General features: G+C 35.0%; 1 protein-coding gene across 1 annotated transcript in view; it reads right to left on the reverse strand.

Moving 5' to 3' along the window:
• Positions 1–21,977, reverse strand: part of Ube4B (Ubiquitination factor E4B) — a 62,076-nt gene extending 40,099 nt beyond the window's left edge. The window contains exons 1-9 of the mRNA XM_081736852.1: positions 21,796–21,977; positions 18,056–18,281; positions 16,651–16,835; positions 11,696–12,112; positions 9,414–9,632; positions 8,847–9,017; positions 6,365–6,559; positions 2,930–3,118; positions 2,260–2,380 (exon numbers count right to left, since the gene is read on the reverse strand). Coding sequence (XP_081592978.1) covers positions 2,260–2,380; positions 2,930–3,118; positions 6,365–6,559; positions 8,847–9,017; positions 9,414–9,632; positions 11,696–12,112; positions 16,651–16,835; positions 18,056–18,281; positions 21,796–21,819 — 1,747 coding nt within the window. The 5' untranslated portion in view covers positions 21,820–21,977. The remainder of the gene's footprint in view (positions 1–2,259; positions 2,381–2,929; positions 3,119–6,364; positions 6,560–8,846; positions 9,018–9,413; positions 9,633–11,695; positions 12,113–16,650; positions 16,836–18,055; positions 18,282–21,795) is intronic.
• Between the last annotated feature and the right edge of the window lie 492 nt (positions 21,978–22,469).

Below are 22,469 nucleotides of genomic sequence, written 5' to 3' on the forward strand. Positions count from 1 at the left end.
TTGATGTAATCTTACTTCGGCTCCAATGCCCTGACCAAATTAACAAAAGCCAATTTAGAAAACACAACTGTCATAAAGTACAGTCCCTATCCTAATTAGGTGTTAGTGCTTTTTTCGCGTGACAGGGATACATAAACGGAAGTACTGAAAATGTAAAATGAAATGACACGAAGTTTTACGTCCCACGGTTATGCCGGTTAGGCTAAAGGAGACTGTAATGATGAGAGATGAGTAAAACGGTGGAATGAAGAAAGTAGGAGACGGCGCGAGCTGGGATCGAACCAGGAACCCCAAGCACCGGAGGTGAAAGCTCTACGACTGAGCCACCGCGCCCCCAGGTATCGAAAATATCTCTTCACCTCCCCGCATCCTATACTAAATTCGAGCACATGAATGACATATTCTATTCTGTGTATCACGAAGGTCCGACTAGGAACGCAAGATCATGAAAAGTTCTTCCTTATGGAGACAAATTTTCAAAAATTCGAGTGTAGACACGGCTTCTACAGTGCAATTGACACTACTTGTCCCTTGTGACAGCTAGCTGCGCGCACGTGGTGCTCAATGCTGAGTTGCCAGCTTTTCCGTTGGGTATAGAAACTACACGAGTAGTATACACGAAACACTAAATTATTCACTGCAAGTAAATCTCAGTTTTATAAAATTAAATGACTCAAAAGAGAACTAAAAAGAATGCTCTCAATAACGTCCACTACTCAAGTCAACATTCGACTAAAACAATGTGCATTTGTTTATATTCAAATTGGCGAGAGAAATGAGCCACTATAATTGGCTGAACGTGCTGTTGCCATAGAAACAGTCCTTCTTGGCTGATTGTTATGACCACGTGCAGGAGGGAAAAAAAAAAAAAAAAACAGAGGAAGCAACTGTCACAAGGGACAAGTTGTATCAACTGAATTATAGTTTACACACAAGCATTATACACAGCAGATCTGGGTTCGACTCACGACCCAGTTTCGCCCTTCTTAACTCCTTGGATTTCAACTGAACCTCGGATCTACAGTGTATATGGTCTAAGAAAAATTTATTCATACCTCCCATTTTCTCGCATTCCCATCAATCTATGATCTGATTTGAGTAAAATATTTAATTCACTGATTTTATGTTCCTATCTGTAAAAAGGGTTTTAATATCCGTAAAATTTTATTTTCATTGTCTTTTGTATTTGTAATATCTTCTTTAATCTTTATTTTAACATTCGCCTAAGTCAGCGTTTCCCAACCTTTTTCAACTTGCGGCACACTATGGGTGTAACTTGAATTCTCGCGGCACACTCATAGATTTTATTATATTTAAATATAAAATACCATGGTATCTTTTTCTATGATTACTGATCTCCTCACAGAGAAGAAAGCTCGATCACTGGTTTTGCGCCATGGTAAATGCTTATTTTACGCTTACATTATGCTTATTTTTCATTCTAATTTAAAAATATAAAAAATTCAATGAAATACTGGGCTTAGGTTTTTAAAATTACGCTTTCTTTTTCGAAAACTGCATCCAAACTTTAACAAGGAAGATCACTAAATAACGAACGAACAAACAAATATCTTTTACTTTTAAAACACAAGTGTAGGTAATTCGTATGCATTTTTTTTTTTCGAAAGGATTGAATATTTTAAAATTTGAAGTTACGAAATAATCTGCAACAATAAAGAAGCAATAATGGTCATAACATCATAACAATGATAAATACCTTTTTCAATATTAAAAATGTACAGAAAAGTAACGCGGTATGAAACTTAACATTGTAGATCCATATTAAAGGTTCATAGTAATGTGAAATGCAAATATAAATTTTTCCCTATGTCCTGCAATTTAATTGCTATAGAATTAATAATTTTGTTTCGATTTACTCGCGGCACACCAACGGCCCATTCACGGCACACCAGTGTGCCGCGGCACACCGGTTGGGAAACTCTGGCCTAAGTAATATCGATATACTTAACCTAATAGTCGTCAGTTTCGTTATATACTTGCACTTTCACGTAACACTCAAAATACGAGTTACTACACTTCCTGAAGATTCATTTTTACAACTTGTATTGGGTAAAATTTTCTTGATATATTCTATACATATAATCTAATCGCCAAATATAATTCAACCTATCCAAGAATACACACAACAGTGGAAGCTCGAAAAAGTATTACACGGAATTGTTATTATTATTAACAATAATAATAATAATAAGACATACTTAAATTATAAAATTAGTCAGCAAAAAACTATTTACTTACTTAAATCTTCCACCCAACTAACAGCTTCCTGAGAAGTATATTTAAGCCTCGTTTCATTTTTAATATCTACCATACTCGCTGGATGAAATGGATAATACACGTCAACCTTGTCCAGCTTTACCTGGAAGAAAAATTTAATATTTTTTCATTAAGGAGTTCGTTTTAAATTATTTTACAGAAGATAGAGAGCCAATAACTTTCTATTTCTAAATTACAAATGAAATTGTAAGTAAACTATGTAGTTATATTGATTTATAATATTGTAATCCTTTTTAATCATCATAAATATGCTATACAATTTAAGGGGTATGAAATGATAATTTTTGTTTCAACCGACATTTTAGTTATTCGACCAGGGTCCGTTCCCGTAGTAGTCAGTTAACCTACTGTATAATATTTGTGGGAACCACGTCGAGTGTTGACATTTGTGGCAAAGCGAAAAGTGAGACATACTTCCAGTTGCTGCACATTGACAAAATCGCGTCAACACAATTGGATGAAACAATAAGCTCGCTCAAAAGTTATTTGAGAAGAATTTTTTGTAGAAATAGAAAATTGTATTAATGTCTATTTTAACATTAATAGACTATATTTTTTCGATAAAGTTTAATGAACACAACAAAATGTATAAAAACAGTTAAAATTAATATTATTTGCTGGTAAAACGTACCTTGACAGCCAAAAGCTGCATGACGGAGAGAAGGTTCAACATAAATCCATCTCCAGCAAGCATCCGTTCATCCATCTGAATCTGTGATCTTTTTTCATTGTTGCGAAGTAAAGCTGCCATATAAGCCAGAGCGGATTCCCTAGAACTTGGGTTTACTAGAATGTCGTGAAATATCTTGTGAAGCAACGTCTAGATAAAAGAGAAAGCACCAAAAGAAAATTTTAATAATTAATCTCTAAAGTTAAAACACCAGAATCCAATTAAATAAATATTTTCTGTATCTTGGACACCGCTTCTTTCATTGAAAAGTGACCACTCAAAGAAAACAGTATTTTCAATCAAAAATTATATGATTATACATATGTATATCTAACTATTTTGTAATTTAATAATGACGTATAAAGACCAACTGTTTCTGTAATATAAAAATTCTGTTCGCAATAAAATTGTTATAGTTTGCTACAAGTACATATCCTAAACTCAACATGCTAATTACCACCAAAGCGTTACGGTGTTCTCTTTATTTCTTTATTCCTTCAGAAAGAACGATAGATGTAAGTATGCACTTCGCAACATGAATCATCCGTTCGTCACTGATAGTTATCTAATACAAATGTTCACGAAAAAAAAAAAAAAAAAAATGCTCTGAATGCAAGAAGAAAACGAAAGGTATGCCTATTCCGTTTTCTTACAGACAATTTTCCAACATACTGACCTTGCATTCCTTTAAGTAAAGGCCATTTAAGAACGAATTTTCAATAAGAAACAAACACTAAGCTGCACACACTCGGATGTTTTGTTTTGGTAACAAATAGAGATGAATTTAACATTTGCGGCGCCAAACTGTTTTTAATGCGGCCAAATTCTGAGATAAAGATACACAGGCCAACTAACAAAGTAATAATGCATACAAATGGAAAACTGCAAGTTCCACAAAAATTACAGGAAATCAGATGTTAGTTCTTTGGAACAGAGTGTGGCATTTTTTTTTTTTTTTTTTTCAGCAACGAAGGTACATGTAACGTGGACCTACAGCTTAAAATGGGATCTGATCCACATGAGCTCCCATCGGGAATCGAACCCGATTTTCCGTGCTAAAGGAGTGTACGCTATATACAGCCACGAAAAAGGTCTGAAATCAGGCGCTGAAAGTGGGACTGAACAAAGAGTGCTTAGTTACGATTCAGTAATATGCAGGAACAAACGGCAGTATTTATGTTTCTATATTTACTCTGTCATTATTATATATTTCAAAATATAACACGGAATATACAACTAGCTTGTACTGAAATAGTAAAAGAATCATTAATACCGTTAGGAATATCAGGCAGTCTAAAAAGTAAGTCTTTTGCGCACGAGATGCCGCTAATGACCTGAATCTCACGATATATGAGTTGCAGTGGGTCAAGCCTAACATCGTTCGACAGCTGACACTTGAGAGCTTATAGATGTGCAAAAGGTCTCAGAATTCTAATAATTACACGCAAGGTATTGTGCTGTGAAAATGACAGTTTCCCAAGAAACTGTGCAGGGCCATGAAGAGATCTGCGATTTTTAAGGGCAACATACGTTATCAGAAGCAACAGCCCAAAAATTATTCAATCGCTTGCGTCTTGGAAATTTCGATATCCAAGATACCCCTTCGCAGCAGGCGACAATGCACAGCAAAAGTGGATAATGTTCTAGCAAAACTCGAGAAGGCCGGCATATAAGTAGTCATGAGATCGGCAAAGATCTAAACATTCATTAGCAAAAAGTGTTAAACCATTTGGAGAAATCTGGTTACAAAAGAAATCAACGTTTGGGTGTTACATGATCTGACTCAAAAACATTTATTCGATCGAATTTCCATTTGCGAATCTACCGAAACGCAAGCCATATCTGAAGTGATTTATCACAAGTGATGAAAATTGGATAACATACGACAGCAATGTGCGAAGAAGATCGTGGTCGAACGTGAAGAGAAACTCCACAATCTGTGGCAAAGCCCACACTGACGCTTATGAAGATTATGCTGTGTGTTTTGTGCGACTGCAATGGTGTTGTGCATCACAAGCTGTCTCCACGTAGAACGATAGATTTAAACCTGTACTGTCGACAATTAGCGCAAGTACACCTAGCAATTTAAAAGAACTGACCCGAACTGGTCAACAGAAAGGGTGTCGTATACCACGCTGACAAAGCCAGACCGCACACATTTTTAACTATCCTCAGAACTTAGGATAACTTGACTGGGAGGTTTTAATACATTCACCATACAGTCCCGACCTCGCACCATTACTGTTATCTGTATCGGTCTTTGCAGAACGTCCTGAATGATGTTAAGTTAGTTTTAAAAGAGGCCTGTTGAAACCATATGTCACAAGGTTTTTAAACCAAAAGCAACCGAAGTTGTATAACGACGGGATTAAGGTGTTACTGGACGGAGGGCAGAACAAAATGGTGAAGATATGGTTTCATGATGTTATTTGCAAACAAAAATAAATGTATTCTCAAGTTTGACCTCCAAAGGTTCAATACTTTTTAAGATAACCAGATACCTGGCATATAGAAGACATGATCCGATTTTGCACACAGTTAGACGATAATTTACGTTTGGAGACCCTTGCCTGTTGAGTTTTAATTTTATAAGCAGTGTGTCTGACGAAGAGTTATACAGTGTAGCGATGGAAGAATGCACTCTTCGTTATTCCAGGATACTTTTTTAAAGTTGTGTTTGGCCTACATTAAAAGTAGACAAAGAAAAGTATCCTAGCTAACAGATTCTACTGTAACTAAAGACATACAAATTCTGTAAACCATTAATGCTGAGTTTGCTACCTCTTAATCCAAATAGCAAACTCATTGCATCACGATGCTTGGTCAACACGAGAAATATACTTCCAATGCGAATGGAAGCAGAGAGTATGAGCACCAAACTTACTTACGCTGAACCATTTGGATACATAGGAACAACAAGGTGATAGGCGCAGAGTGAAAATACTTTTAGCTACAACTTATTAAACATAGAAATATATCCGAACTGTTTAAATGTGTAGTATGGACATAATGAATAAGCAACTAATAGTTTTCTCAGTAACTTCTGAACAAATATGTGGACTTCAGAATTCTACAATAATTTCAAAAAAAAAAAAAAAAAAAAAAAAAAAAAAAAAAAAAATTAGAACACAAAATTCTACTTTAATTGGATTCCATATAATAAGATTTTAACGACGTTTGTACGTTTACCTTATTAATGCGTGATTCCAGATTTAATTTCAAGTGGAAGCCAATCTTACGTAACTCACAAAATCCCAGTGTCGGGACGTAGAACTAAATGAACAAATAGGTTCTTGAGGTCAAAGCATTTAGGAACTATTACCTAGTGTTGGTTGGTAACTTGTTACTGTCTTCTGCAAATCTTGCGAATACTCACGTTGGAATCTTGATACGTACCCTTGTGAACTCAAGTTCTTGCTGTAGCGTTTGGTTTAACGACTTATCAGTCACAGGATTTCCTGAGAAAAATTTCTCCGCAACTTTTGGCTCATCTTCAGCAAACACAGACACAGACAAAAATGGACCCAAGAACGATGTCCTAGCTAGTTCTCTACCTACAGCTTGCGTAACAACATCTGGAAGAAACTGAACCTGTAAAAAAGAAAGTTAAATTTAAATTATGTTTCTTTTCGACTTGGTTTACAACATTATATATTCTACACTGTGATTTAGACTTCTACTGAGTAGCAGCCCATCCCAATACTTATATATCCAGTGACAGTCCTTGACCAAAATTATGGGTAGGACTAGCACTATTATTACTATTTTTGCAGTATGACTAGAATTTAAAATTCTCGATGTTTATCGAATACGATTTGTCTGACTCCGGAAGAAGGGATATAGTCAAAGACACTGAATACGATTTTTCTTGCTTCTCCATAGGTTGGAAGTAATGATTCAAGAACGAATCATTAAGAGGCTATGCAGGCAAAATAGTTATCGTTTTCTTTCTTTAAATATTACCGTAAACACAGGCACAATTTAGAAAAAGTGCAAGTGGTTCCTTGAGCTTAAAAATACAAGGTAAGATTTTCCATGACGTCCTAATTGAGAAGTGAGTTATTTACATTATATAACGTCACTGTATGCTCCTTCCTCAATTGTAAATACTCTTTTCGAAACTATGATCATTTTCATTTTGTAGTACTTTCTAAACTCTAAGGTGCTTTTTCGGCAAACTGGTATATCAGAATCTTTTCCACGATGCAATGAGAGAGGCCGGTAAGGTTCCAGATACCCTCAACAGTTAGCCTTCTGCTCTTCATGGCCAGGGCCTTAACAGAAGCAATATCTTCTGCAGTGGTTACACAAATTGGGTTTCCCGATCTTAACACACCTTCAGTTGACTCCTCCCTCTCATCAATTTAAGCACACACGGACAGTACAGTAAATAGGGGCAGTGTTCACACAAACATCTACCAACTGGTGACGAATATCGACGCCTTTTTAACATTATCTAGACAAAAAGTTTATTAAGCACTTCTACGGTGAAATCTGTCATTTCAGATCAGTGTCAAAAACGGGTTTCCTTCACAAGTGAAATTACTAAAAATAGAAATTGGAAGCTTGAAATTTTGAATAGTTAAGGTTTAAAATCTAAAATTAATTAATATGTAATTACATTATTCTACGCTTATCAGCTTTTGAATTATGATAAAATGCACGCAATTTTTTGTATGCATTTCATATGATTGCGGGAACTTGTAATTACAGCTACCAAAAACTCGGCTATAATGTTTCTGAGCAAAGAAAAGCAACATCATAATAAAGATTTTGGAGTAATACACCATTTTAAGTAGTATAGCAATGCCTACCATGTTTTAGATATCAATTTGCTGTTAACTGTGAAAGTCTATTGAACTTCATCTGCGTTATTGGATGTGATACTTATCACAACAGTTCTCAAAATAAAGTTTTTGAAAAAGGTCAATGATTCAATTCTTTGTAGTTTTTTTCCTATGTATTCGAAATATTTCATGTCATAATATTCGACTTAGGGTATTCTGGATGTACACTGCCATTACTTGCGTTATTACTGTGGTAGAGGGCTCCAAAACTTGGATGCTTGCAATATAGTGCCCTTAGTTTGTAAGCTGAATAAGAAACTTAACGTAGTGCTTTTCGCAAAAACACAATTTTATATTCAGTTGGCAAGTAAGTATATTGTTTTGATTTATTTCAAAATGGGTAGTGATGATCCTGAACATGAACATGCTTTCCTTTTTATAATTAGGACAAGGGTCGTAATCACATTTAAAACTGAACAATTTGTGTAACAACAAATTGACTGGTGGGCAAACTAAAAAAGTACACAATTAGGACTTTTAATTAAGCATCATTTCAACCTTAGTGTACAGCGGGCAGAAGGCTTGTGCCCAAAAAACTGCTTCTATTCAGTCACGCCACTAAATGTCACCTACCTACGCTATCGCTTGCCTGTTTAAAGAACTCCTTGAGTAACTGAGTAAATGATATGGCGTTTATGTGGGCACAAACTCAAAATGTTACATTTGTTAAACGTAAACAATCAGAGCATTTAGCTAAGCACAACTTAATCTATAATGTTCAGCAGGCCTAATACTCGGCGGGATTAACTAGTATAACTTTTATGTGGAAACAATTATACCTGAGCCTTTGCATATTTTCTTGTCGAAAAATCCATCCACATTCGTATACTAATTCACATCCAATTACACCACTTGTCTTCTCTCTAATACGTATGTCTTGTTTTGAATTTTATTTACAAAAATTAACGTTTCCGAGGTAAAATAGTCTACTAAAGCACAAAATTGAGTATGAGGGATCCACAAACTCAATCGTAACTACTTTTGAAATATGGTGTTAAGACAAATGACTGCAAACAAGATTATTGTCTTACCTGTTGAGTTATCAATTTACACAAAGGTCGCACATTCGTTGAAGATCCGCAACGTATTTCAGTCAATTCTCCTAAAATCTGAATTGGTTGTCTATGCCCATTTTGCCCATTTGAGACTATTGATACATTCTGCATTTCTAAGAAGAGACCTTGTAATACAGGACTGAATACCTATACAGAAAATGAAAATGACATATTACAATCTATATTAGCACATTTCAAATTCCTTCTTTACATTTATAAAATAACAAAAAGCAAACACGGTTATCACAATGTATAGATATACTCCTTACACGAGAAAGTAGGTTTTAAAATGGGTAAATACTTAGTGAACATACGCTAAGAAGTCAAATTGTGCTAGGAAATATGGTACTATGAAAATATCACGATATGAAACAGCATTGTATGATATGATGGAAGTATGTAGCAAGCAAGAGAGTATAGATTTTAGCAGCACCTCTCACATTTAAATAACAAAAATGATAGTTCACTCTAAGCAAGAAATACACTCTTGAGAGCTTACTCCTAAAAAGAATTTTAAAACATTGTTACAAATGTTTATCTTACCTTGGAAAATGACTCTTCAGACGACTGGGTACGACTAACCAATTCAGGTAAAAAGCCTCTTGGTAAAGTTTGAGCAAGCAACGGAGCTAACAGTGGAGATGCCTTCCAAACGTGATTGCTGCCTTCACTAAAATATCCCTGAAGAACTAGCGATGCATACTGTACACACTGCGCTCGTATGTCAGACAGTACATCACTTAACGGCGGAATGCTGCTTCGCTGTAATAAAAATAAATCATTTGTACTTACTGATCGTACACATCCCATGATTTAAAAAAAAAAAAAAAAAAAAAAAAAAAAAAAAAAAAAAAAAAAAAAAAACCTAATAGCACATAGCACACTAATACTATTATTCCTTCACCATATTTATCGATTATTTAATTCGAAAATGTTGGTTTTTAGTATGTATAAAGCTAGTTTTCTAAATAAAGTTAAAACTATTGCAAAGAGCAAATATTGAAACTGAAACTCCGCAACATTTTATGAAATTAAACGTTTCTTCTAAAATACTTACGATTACCTGTAAACATTCTCAACTTTGAACATTTTTGTGATTTGATGTTTATGGTGTGTAGTAAGTTAAGATGTGATGTAAGTTCAAACAAAAATAATAGCATCAACTTGTCGAAACATCAACATATATTTCACATTTGGACATTTATTTCGTAAAAGCTTGTAATTTACATATAAACAAACCAGTTTAATTTCATATGGGGATAAAATACTGGAATCAGATGTGACTAATTTACGCTTCCGGTTTCTAACTTTGGGATGAGTTTCCGGCTTTCTTCCGTTATCTCTTCCCATTTAGAATTTGAAATGAAATCTTTCAGTTTAACGTCCCACGATTATACCCTTTAGGCTAAAAGAGACGAATGAGTAAGGAAAAATTAGTGATGGTGGAAAAATAGGTAAATTGAGAATGGACGAAACGGGAGTACCCCGAGAAAGCCCACTGACCGATGTTCTCCACTACACCCTTACTTGGGCGGGGATCGAAACAGGGACCCCACGCACCAGAAATAAACGCTCTACCACTGAGCCCCGTTTTCCCTGATTTGAAATTTGAATCGGTGGGAAGAATATTCCACAACTCCTTACCTTTGGAAAAGCAAGAACAAAACCGTTTACCTGAAATACCTTTGCCTATGCAAAAATATTCGCATAGGACATCTGTTACATAATCTTATTGCAGTGTCTGTTACATAATCTTATATTTCCCAAAATACCACAAACGTGATGAGATTGGATATTTAGTTACACAGAAATTACTATCGCGAAATGTTCTCCTTTATCTTTGGAATTTTCTCCTTTTTTTTATTATCACTTCTAGTTCCAATAAAGAGACGAAGATCAAACCAGATCTTAGGACGGAGAATCTGTATCAGAAAATCATTTTTCGCTCTTTCTTAACCTTTTACTCTGACGTTTCTCAAGAGACAAACGACTAGAGTTGTTTCATAAGACTTCCCATGTTTAGTTTGGAAGTCTAAAATGTGTCTTTGCCAAGGATAATTAATTATCTTAATTGGCGTTAACTAAATTTGAAAAGACCAGAATTGGAATATAACTAATCTCCCTGGATAGCTATCTTATTTTAAAACCAAGCTGAACTTCTAAAATTATAAACCTTACATTAATTTAATTTCTTTTCAAATTTTAAGGCAAGCTCTGAAGGAAAATGAGCATATAGTTATGGGCAATAGTCAGTACTTATGACAGTACAAATAGTTCCATCATTTTGCTGCTATATTGTACAGCGTTGTTGACGCAACATAGACATCAATACTTGAAACTTAAGTATAAAAATAATTCCTTTCAACTACATATTTTTTATCTTAAATTCCTATATTGGATAAAGATCGAAACAGTCGTCGCAGTCTAGTTCAATATGAGGTTTGGAGAGGATTCTAAAGTTGTTAAATTATTGACGGCTTTCAATAACACATACCGTATCTGTTTTATTTTTACTTTATTCAAATTTAGTGATTTTACGTTATTTTCATGATTGATTTTCCATTGCATTCAAGGTGCACAGAGACGCAGTCTCCAGCTTTCACCAGAAGAGTGATAAAAGCCCTTTAATAATTTGTTTCGTGGTAGAGTTTTATTTCCATTTTCACCAGCATTTAACTTCAACTGCTACTTTTACATCAATTAAAAGCAACAATTTCAAATTTTATTAAGATAATCGGATAATGGCTGGAAACATATGTTACTGTACATTTCTTGCATCAGTAATAGACTTAACCACCCAGTATATCATCACAAAATATAATTACCTTCGGATGATTCCTCTCTTCTATTGCCACCCTAGCGTAGCAGTCCATTAGATACAACAGCATCTGACCTTCCATTGTGGTTGGAAGTTGAGTGACTGTTTCGGAAGGAAGCATCGTTGGAATTGTCACCGGAGACAACAATGGACTAGCACTAACAGGACTCGTGTTTCCTTCGGCTTTGTCGGTCGGTATTACTTCTTTTAGAGGATTTTCTCCTATGCTAAACTTCATCAAAATCTCCATTAGAGTTTGGCTAATTAAATCTTGAATATTAATTGATCCCTGTTCTGAAACGGACTCTGCAGTACACGGCACAAATATTGTTGTTTCTGTCCTTTCTTTCCAAGTTGCACACAATACACGAGATACAACAGCATGAAGCTGCTCCTCGCTTACCTCTGTGCACGAACTGGAAGTCTGCAAACAAACAAAATAAATAAATAAATATATAAAACATGGTTACAAGAGGTACATACGAAAATTAAACCATCGTACTTAATGATTATCCAGAAAAAAAAATATTCCTAAATATTTCGTACATGTTTAAGAGAGATGGTATATGCATGCAAATAATGGCGAAATGGAGATGAAAGAACCACTGGAAAATTCGTAATACGATGTTGTTCACTAGAAATTTTCATGGGCTGAAATCAAGTCAAGGACACTTTGAATCAGATGTAAGAATTCTATCATTGAGCTATAATGCACTCGCCCCCCTAACAAATTAATACAATATACTCTGAAATCACTAACGAAGAAATAGTTTCCGAAACAAAATGGCTCGTCGTCTAAGCACAGAAAAGATAAGATCCTTCTAACTAAAGAAAAATTAGGAAAAAGGTTCAAAGCGTCCATTCCATTCCATATCAAATATCACCTATAGTCATCATCGATCAAACAAATCTACGAACATGGCTTTGATTTCACTTAGGACCGGACGTTTTATATTTTTTAAGCCTTGACTCTATTTTTTTTTTTTTTTTTTTTTTTTTACCACCTTTAATGTAAGATGACTGGTTATTATCTAGTAATCATTTCAGGATGTCTTTCTTTTCATAAAAATGCCAAGAAAATTTATTTCTACGAGCAGATGTTAAAATTGCAACAAAGAATGACGGGAATGCATCAAACCCACAGCAGCTGCACAGCAAAGTATCACGAACGAACAATCACCATTTCAACTGGATGGCTCATGCGTTGGCCCAGCAACATTCTCACTCCGCTGCCGTAGCAGTACCGCGAAAAAGAGGTTTACCCAGCACTCGAGTAGTTCAGTGTGGACAAACAAACAAAGCTTGTGGGCATGAGTCACTATGCCTCGTCGACGTCAAAGGCTGGAATAGAAACATGCAACTGCAATCGTAACACAAAGCGTCCTTGTGGTTCGGGTTTATGTATTGACGAAAATTTCACCAACCACTGTTAAATATGGAAAATTCTATAGGCTGAGATAATGTACTATATTCAGAGAGTTCCAGTCCCGTATTACAGCAGGACAATCAACTACATGCATTTCAGAATATGCAAGCCTTCAAGGAACGATGGGCACTGGTGCTATTTACCTGGCCTGCATGGTCACCTGACAAGATAACATGGTCGGAATCTTGTTTCTTACATGCGACTGATGGGTTGTGGACTACATACAAGCAGAATGGTAGGTAACTGCTCAGAAACACATCCAACTCCTATTTGATTCCACGCTACGGTGTGCAAAGACTCTGACTGCAGTACGTGAAAGCTTCATGCTAAGTGATTTATCACATTTAGAAGTGTCTGACTTTTGGATGGTCATGTAATAAATATGTGGTATAAATTCATTCCACTTACACCAGGGTTGGCTGGTTTAAACCAAGATGGTTTAAACCATGGTTTAAACCAAGGTTTAAACCAGCTGGTTTTTTCAAAAAAACCAACTGGTTTAAACCAAAAAACAAAAATCTTCGCAAAAGTGTAAGTGTTTGTAAAATCTTGATGAAAACACATTTGTGGGTTATCACGTTTCACTCCCGTATATTATTCGTATTATATTCAGACCTAAATTCCCCATTCATTACCCATTCATTACTCAAAAAGATTATACTACAAAAACAACTTTTTTTTTTTTTAAGTTTATAAATGTTTATTTTGTGATTTTTTGTAGTTATTATTATTGTTATGTAATTGCAATCGAAGAAAAATTCTAAATATTGTTTCGTTTCAATGTTTACTATTGATAAAATACATCGAAAATGCCGTACTTTGTGTGTGTGTGTGTGGGGGGGGGGTCATAGACCCCACGAAAGGCATTTAGTGAAGTAAGTATCTTTGGTATCTATTTATGTATAAATGAGTCTGAGCCAAAGTGGACTCAAATAATTCGTATCTTTATTCACTTTTCTTATTGATATGCAGATTAAGTCGGTGTATTTCTTTAATTTGGACCAATAAAGGTCGTTGTTAACTAACTTGAACTAAATTAGTTCTTCTGTACTCCGTAGTACTTTGAAATTGTTCATATGTAATTCTGTGTAATGGTTTCACTTGTGCAACTGTTAATCTTTTCGTCCTTCTGAAATGACTCTTGATAGTTATATTAAGAAGCATGTAAAGATCAGTACAACGTATTTTTATCAGGATTCCTTCGTGGTGATTCGGCAGACGTATCGCATTTGAGGCCAATTAGTCCTGGTTCCGAGTTCAAATGGAGGACAATTTCTCTCGGATGTAACTCGAGAAGCGGTTTTTATTCCGCTTTAAGCTTATGTGACCCCTTCCAGCATAACCCAGTTGTTGCATAATAACATCAAGGCGAAACAAACTTATTTCTGTCCATATATGATATGAATATATAGAGCAAATTATTTAAACCATAAAAACCTAGTTTAAACCAAAAAAACCTGGTTTAAACCAAAAAAACCGGTTTTTTTGGTTTTTTTAATAAAAACCATGGTTTTTGCCAACCCTGACTTACACGTGTCTTTCTTGTATTGCAATTTAGACAAACGGAGGTACATATACATAACAAAGGATGTTCCAGGAATAAAACTACGAACTTCATACATGTTCAGAACCACAATACAAGAAAACAGTATCTGAGAGAACGGCCGGAAACACCTAATTACGGACACGGGGTTAATTCAAGGTAATTACTGAAATTGGTGGTACACTAAATAAAACAATAAGGAAACTTCAGTCTCCTCAGCAGACATGTAAGTGTTAGAGACATCAATATAAGAAAAAGTTTCTCTTTGATTCCGGTCAGAAAAACCTAGTTATGGAGATAGGGTTAATTTAAGGTAACTATGGGAATTGGTCGCAGGGTGGATATACTGGATAAAACACCGGTGAAATACGCATACGTGGTCACAGCCTCAATACAATCTGTGACTTTGGTCAGAAAATCATAATTACGGAGATGCAGTCAATTTAAGGTGATTACTGGAATTGGCCGCAGGGTGGTTATCCAGTATACACATAACCGAATGTCAAGCAACTGTTTTACCACTAAAATACGTAGATTGTTTCTTTAAATCTCCTGATACATTGGAAAATCCAAACTGTTATAATAATAATAATGAAAAGCAAAACCTTAACTCCATCACCCTACAAGTCCATGAAGAACTATGGCCGACAAGGTGAAGCACGTTCAACTGGCTAATATGTGGTTAGTATACAAATTCCGAACACTTATCACAAGTATTATGTGTATCAGCGTTAGGAAAAACAACAATAGCTATAATTTTTTGTACTTTTTGTTACACACACAGTATAGAAATAAGTTATTTGTTCCAGCAAAGTAAAAATTGTCAATTATTATTGGTAATGAAAAACATACTTTTTGTCGTCACAACATTTAGTTCTTTTCCCTTGATTTTCTTAAAAACTACGAAAGATAATTTATTTGCAAGCTTTTTTTTCTTTCTTTCAGCTACATGCGATATACCTATTGACACATGTCTTATCTTTGGACAATATTATAGTTAAACAGAAATTAAAATTTATTAGTTAATAATAATAATAATCTTAAGCTATATATATCACAGATCATGACCATAATAGGAAAAAGAAGAAATAGCATGCTTGGCCATCTTATTCAGCATTCCGATTGGATCATCATTTTGATAGAGGTAAAGGCAGAAGGAAAACCAGGAAGAGGAAGACCAAGGATAGAATATGTAGACGCAGTTATGAAGAAGAGACCTTATCAGAGTATAAAGCAGCTCCCCTCAAGAGAAAAAGTTTTAAAATTTCAATGTTGCCCACCAACCTATGCTTGAGGTGAACACGATGATCATTCCTTACACTGTGTACAGTCGTCTTACTGGTATCATAATGAAGAACTTAATAAACGTATAATTTAGGATCAGTTTCAGCTCATTAAGTGGCATGATTATCGTATATCAATTTTAGGTTTACATAGAAATTCGTTTTTCCATCTTTTCTCGAAAACTATGAATGAGCTTTTACGCTCAAACATATCTGTTTGTTCAGCTCAACAAGAGCTATCAATTACTATACGTTTTATTTGAAATAATTTTTTCGTTAAACGCCGAATAATATTGTAGAATTTCTCTTTTTTTTAATTAAAATTTGTAGCCTCCTCATTAAAAAATGGAATATTTAGTTTAATGTCCCATGATTATGCACCGAGGCTAAGACGATGATGATGAGAAATGTATGAAATGGTGGAATGAAATAAGAAGAAACGGGAGCACCCCGAGGAAACCCACGCACACCGTGTATGTCCACCACAAAGCTCACTTGGTGCGAGTTGGAACCAGGGACTCCGTGTACCAGAGGTGAACGCTCTACCACTGAGCCATCGACGCCAGTATCTCACCAACTGCTTCACGACATTATATCAACACCGAATTGTGCGCTTTTACTGGAAATAAACATTGGAAAACAAACCCAGAAATAAATCCACGCTACATAGGAGCATTCTACATACATCTTAGAAAGTCTATTTCTCTTACTCTTTGTCTTCTTCCAATATCCTTTCTATCTAACTCCTCTACCTCCATGTTTTCAATTCCGGAATCCACATCTACCTGTGATACTGACAAGTTTTTCTCACATATGTCTTCTGTTTCCATCTGCGACGGCTGAGAGGTATCAGTGCTTTGAGAATCACTCTTCTGACTTATCATAGGAGCTGAAACTAGGAACAGAAACAAATAAATGGAACTTGCAAATATATTCAAAGTTTCAATGCAAGAGAAAAGCATGCTTGTCTCCAGGACAAAAGCTGTAAACTGTAATGATAGACAAGACTTGATTGCTTCTCATTTAGCAGTCCTTCCCCTATCTAAAAGATAAAGTAATTTGGCTCTGCTCTCAAATTGTACAAAGATTTAGAATTTATTTTGTAATTCCTCATACTTATGATGTTCTCTTCGTGCAGAATAAAGAGTGTCCAACGACAAAGATTTCCAAAGCTTAACGGACGACTGTTTGTTTATTCTTGAAATAAAATGTGACTGTTATTTACAAATATAAGAATAAAAGTCAATAATTTAAGATGAAATTACTTTAAATGAAGAAAGTCATACTTCGAGGAATCTGTATATTTACAAATTTCTGTATGTGTTTAAATATCGATTATCATCATGCAAGTCAGAATATAGACCATGAAGTTTGTGTGCATATCATATGCTTTACTATCAGGAATTAAACAAGTGACATGTATCGCAGAATCTGTGCACAACATGTAGATATAGTTAATGTGAGCATGTAGTCTAAATTGTTCAAGAAGAGTTCTATAAATTGATAAACATCGATCTTTCAAACAGTAATACCTGAAATAACAAGTAAATCAACTTAATCATGGAAACTGGTATACCAAATTCAACATAATTTATGCTGATTTTAATCTATTTGGTCCAATTAAAAGTACTTTAAGGGAGAACAAGTTCCGGGCAAGTAATAACCTTCAAAATTCAGGCACAATTGACTTCTGTCTCTCTCATCAATTTTTTTGTTTCCTCTCAAAAAATAAATAAATAAGGAAATAAAAAAAGGTAAGGAAGTTGCTAGAATAAAGTGTCGCAGCAGGAGGTGGTTAATTTAAAAACAGCTCTTCTTAATGCTTCTAGAATATTTTCTTTCGAGGCTATATGTAAACTCATTTAAAACAAGGAAAGCACAATCATTTTCTACATACATCATATGATACAAAAAGCCTGTTTTGTGTGTAAAAAATTATAATCTTTTTAAAAAATTATTATTTGATCAGATTTTTAAATAAGCAAATATGAACATTAGAACTCCTACATTATTAAAATGAAGATAAATAGGGCTTTTATTAAACTCAGTATTAACCTGAATTGCCGAACTTCGTTCTACTCTGTTCTCTAAAGAACTTAAGAAAAAAGACATTACCTGATTCAAACTCCCTGTGTGTTGTTGCAGATCTTGATGGTGGTGGTGTTTCTACCACCATTCTGTGATCCTCTGACGTGGTTGCTGAAGAAGTAACATTGATTTCCGGTGAAGACAGAGCCACCGCAGCAGCAGCTCCTTGAGGTGTGGATCCCTGTCCTGAAGACGATGACTGACCACCGCTGGTATCAAGAGCCGCTAGGCGTGCTAATCGTCGACGCCGAATCTATTCCACAACAACACAAGATTATTCGGATACACTACAAATGTTTCTTAATACATTACACAAATAATCTCGGAAATATTAACAGTATACCTCAGAAGAGTACTAAAGTTTCTTTATTAAAAACTAATGATACCAACAATGTAAAACATAATACAATATTTAAACTACACTATTGTACTATATAGGGATATCAAAGCCACAAGAATTCGCAAATACATTTCTGTGATTCACAGTAAGATAACACAATTTCTCTTAAATTTGGCTACAAGAATTTCTGTAACAAAGTTATAGTGAATCTAAGGGAGCCAACCCGGGAGAAATTCAAGAAGGTGTGAAGCTCTCCAAAGATGTTAAGTTGCACTAAAGCAACATATCGAAACTTTCCATTATTTTAGGCTGTGCTTTGGCTGCCACATCGTAACATGGTGGAATAGTAGTTGATCTTCACTGTACTATAAAACGTACACAGTTAATTCCAGAAGCACGTATTAGGCGCAATTCTGTTTGTTAATGCACTGCAGATTTATGTGAACAGTGATGTTGTTGAAAGACTTTCAATACACGGGGGAGGGGGGGTTACGAAAGTAATATTACTGTAAAAATACTGATAATGTTCAGTATGACCTGAGAAGTACCCATCACAATTGAATTTTTTCTTTCCTTAAACACCAACAGTCTCTGATGTATTTCGTTTAGTCATGTAAATCATTCCTCTTTCTAATCGCAACTAAGAAGTTTGGACCAGTAATTTACAGTCTGTTATTAAGTTTCTCTAGAAATTCCGCATTTCCGATTTTTTCATTAATATTTCATAAGATGTTCTCAGAACCTTTCATAAATCTTAATAATAATAATAATAATAAATACTCCCAAGGAACCAGACCATGTAAAATCAACAAAATTCCCAAGATAACCATCTGGAATTGCTAAACAAACGTGTAGAATACAAGACAACCGGTACATTTCACGTTTTCATATCAGAACTGAGTTAGAAACTTATAGTATTAGGTATACCGAAATACATCTCAACTTTCTTTACCCAAACTTTGAATGAAACTTGCGCGTTGAAATGACAGTTTCCGTAACTGGAGCTGGGAGATATAGTATACATGAAGCTGCATCAGTTCCCGAAGGAGCAGGACGCTCATACTTTGCGGGATTAGTCATTGAGTATGTACGAACTTACAAAGGGTGTAACAAAGCGACTTTTATTTGCTTATCGACTGATACGAAAATAAAAAAGAAAGTACCTGTACTTTATATCTGCATGTGTAGTGCCCTTGTACTTTATCTATGACAATGTGTGTGGGGGGGAAGGAATTTAACGCATATCGCATGTCTTGTGCACATGGATACTTCTTACTATTGCACTACGTAGAAAATTTATGGTATATCATGTAGAAGTGGTAATACAACACAGAAGAAACGCAGATCAGGGGGTTCTCATGGATACTATTACCGGAGCTGGGTATCGTAAGTATAAAAGTTGGTCAGAGAAGACCTTGATAAGGTTAATTTCAATATGAATCTATCTACATATACACTACACTCTCTGATTATATATCAAGGAAGAGTTTGACCACATAAAAAGTGTCTTCCTTTCAAAGGAGAAAATGCATATTTCTCTCTATATATATATGATTGACTTTATTGCTGATATTTAAAACATGCCGAACTAACTATTTTCACATAGGTAAAAGAAAAAAAACTCATACAACTTCATCATTCATGAAAGTAAGTTAAAAATTCTTTAAATATTTCCTATATTCCTGTGCAGTGATCTCAGTTACCCCCCCCCCCCCCGTAGAAATTTCAATACACTATGGGTTAGCAATAGTACTGTACTACGAAAGTACTGGGAATCTACATTGAGGACAATAGCAGATATGGGTTAAGTTCCAAAGTTGGTTTCCCGTTTCTAGCAAAATTTTCCAGGAAGAAATGGATAATTTTCTCCTCGTTTGTGTGCTTAATAATATGAACGGAGAGCAAACATTTTATTTTTTTTCTTTTTAACCAGATATATTCATGGAGCGGATGGCATTTAGAATCTCTCCAACTCGTTTCATGGCTCTAGAACCGAGTGCCTTGTTTGTCTAAACCTTGATTAAGAGTGAAAACAACTAGCCGTGCGGGGCTTCTAACCCCATTCGCTCGCTCAGCTATACTTTGTGAAGTACTAAGTATCATTGGAGATGTTATATGTGCGAGATTGGGGGAGAAACTATAAGATATCCCATGGAACTATTGGGCAAGCGGAAGAGGAAACTACTTCTCGTAAGTTTACCGCATGGTTGGATTGTAGGAAAGTAAAGAGCATATGTATTCTGAACACGGCTGCAGGTGTACAAAGACACTCTAATAGGTATCCTTACGCAGAGACGAGAACTTACACACTATTAATTTTAACAAAATGCGTCTAAACCTCCCTAACACGACCCGACTCTACACTACTTATCCTTACCTTACTTTACTCTACCACTTTTAAAGCGGCCATTAAAATGGTGCAGTTTTACTATATGGATCCATAGATTGTAAAATGTACAAAAAAAAAAAAAAAAAAAATTGAGCAAGTGTTTAATTTGCCCATTTCATGTCGAGAACAGAATGTAACCAACACCTGCACTGCTTCTAAAACGTTCATCCTACTACTACCATTCTTCTTATACTATGGATCCGTATAATAAAACTGCACGTTAAAATTTATGATTTTAAAAATTTCGTAGCTGTTATTACACTTTTTGTCGGAAACCAAAAGGACAACCAACTTAGAAAAAATCCCAGATATGGTTCCGCACAATCACCACTGTTTCCGACTTACGTTCTTGGAAGCGTGTTAGGCGAGTACACAGATATAAGGGCAGACGGCACAAGGGTGGGCGCTTTTCTAAGCCAATGCAATTTAGAACTTTGCATAAGTCACATGTTGAAGTCTTAATATCGTATTTCCTAGTTTCCTTAGGAAGAACTACAATATAGGTACCCTTATGTTTTTATTTTCTTTATTCCTACATCCTATTGTATATTAGTTTGGGATAAGCGAGATGAGAGTTTAAAAAATATAGTTTCAAAATTTGTGATTATTATTTGTTACTGACATATAGTAATATTTTACCCATAAAGTTTCTACATTTGTGAATCCAAGTAGTATCTACCATTCTATTTAAGACAAGAGATAACTAAATTAATACAGCTCTTTCATTTCTACAAGTGAAGGCTAATATAGGAACTTCAGTCTTCCCATAGATTTCGAAACGTCACTCATCTTTGTTCGAGTTTCTATTGTGCTTTCCAGAGATTTTCCTAACGCAATATTACTCAAAACCTCATCAATTTTCTCTCGTAATACCTACACTTGCATGTATAACTGTATATATAACCTCACCATGATAAGGGGTTTCTCTATTATCTTTCACCTCGGAAATAAGACGAATTAACTCAATATTGCTACATAAGGTTCTTTGTGTTCAACAAATTGTTTACTTGCTGAAATTAATATTATATCTTATCTCACCTCCTCCTGACTAAGTTCACTCATTTTGGACGTCACTCCACTTCAATGCGACGAAGATATAACTTGATTTTTTTCCAGATTGAATTTAAACTTAGCAAAAACATGAAAAATTTCTCACAATTCTACCTCCCGTCTCCCGTCTGTCCTTGCGTCTTTCATGTAAAGCACAGACACAGATAATAACGCATAGATCTAACTAGTCTAAAAAAAAAAAGTTGCGGCAACACTGTTGAATATATCACCTTGGGCTCTATTCCGCAATAGATTGCAGTTTTGCAACGCAAAATCCGCGTTATAATTTCCGATAATAGGCATAGCAGTTATATTTTAGAAATATTTTGTTGTATTACGCTTCATAATTTCTGCAGAAGTTGCTACGGCCGTAAAGTGTACGGCAATAATTTAACGTAGTCAATCTATTCTAGTTGCTTTGAAGCAATAATCACCCAATTCTTGTATGAATATTACACAAGTAGGTACGTAGCCAAGGGAGTCCGGACTTCGTTCGAAACCAGATATGAAAAAAATAAGGAAAGAAGAAACAAAAAAGAACGAGTAAAAGAAGAATCAGCGTTAAATATAAAGAGCTACAGCAAGCTTTTAGTTACTCTTTCTTACGAGGAGTTTTGTATTAGTTGCAATACATAGTGGCAAATGAGCGGGATATCCTTTAA

The sequence above is a fragment of the Thermobia domestica genome, chromosome 13 (genome assembly GCF_964235325.1).
Source record: "Thermobia domestica chromosome 13, izTheDome1.hap1.1, whole genome shotgun sequence".
NCBI classification, from domain to species: domain Eukaryota; kingdom Metazoa; phylum Arthropoda; class Insecta; order Zygentoma; family Lepismatidae; genus Thermobia; species Thermobia domestica.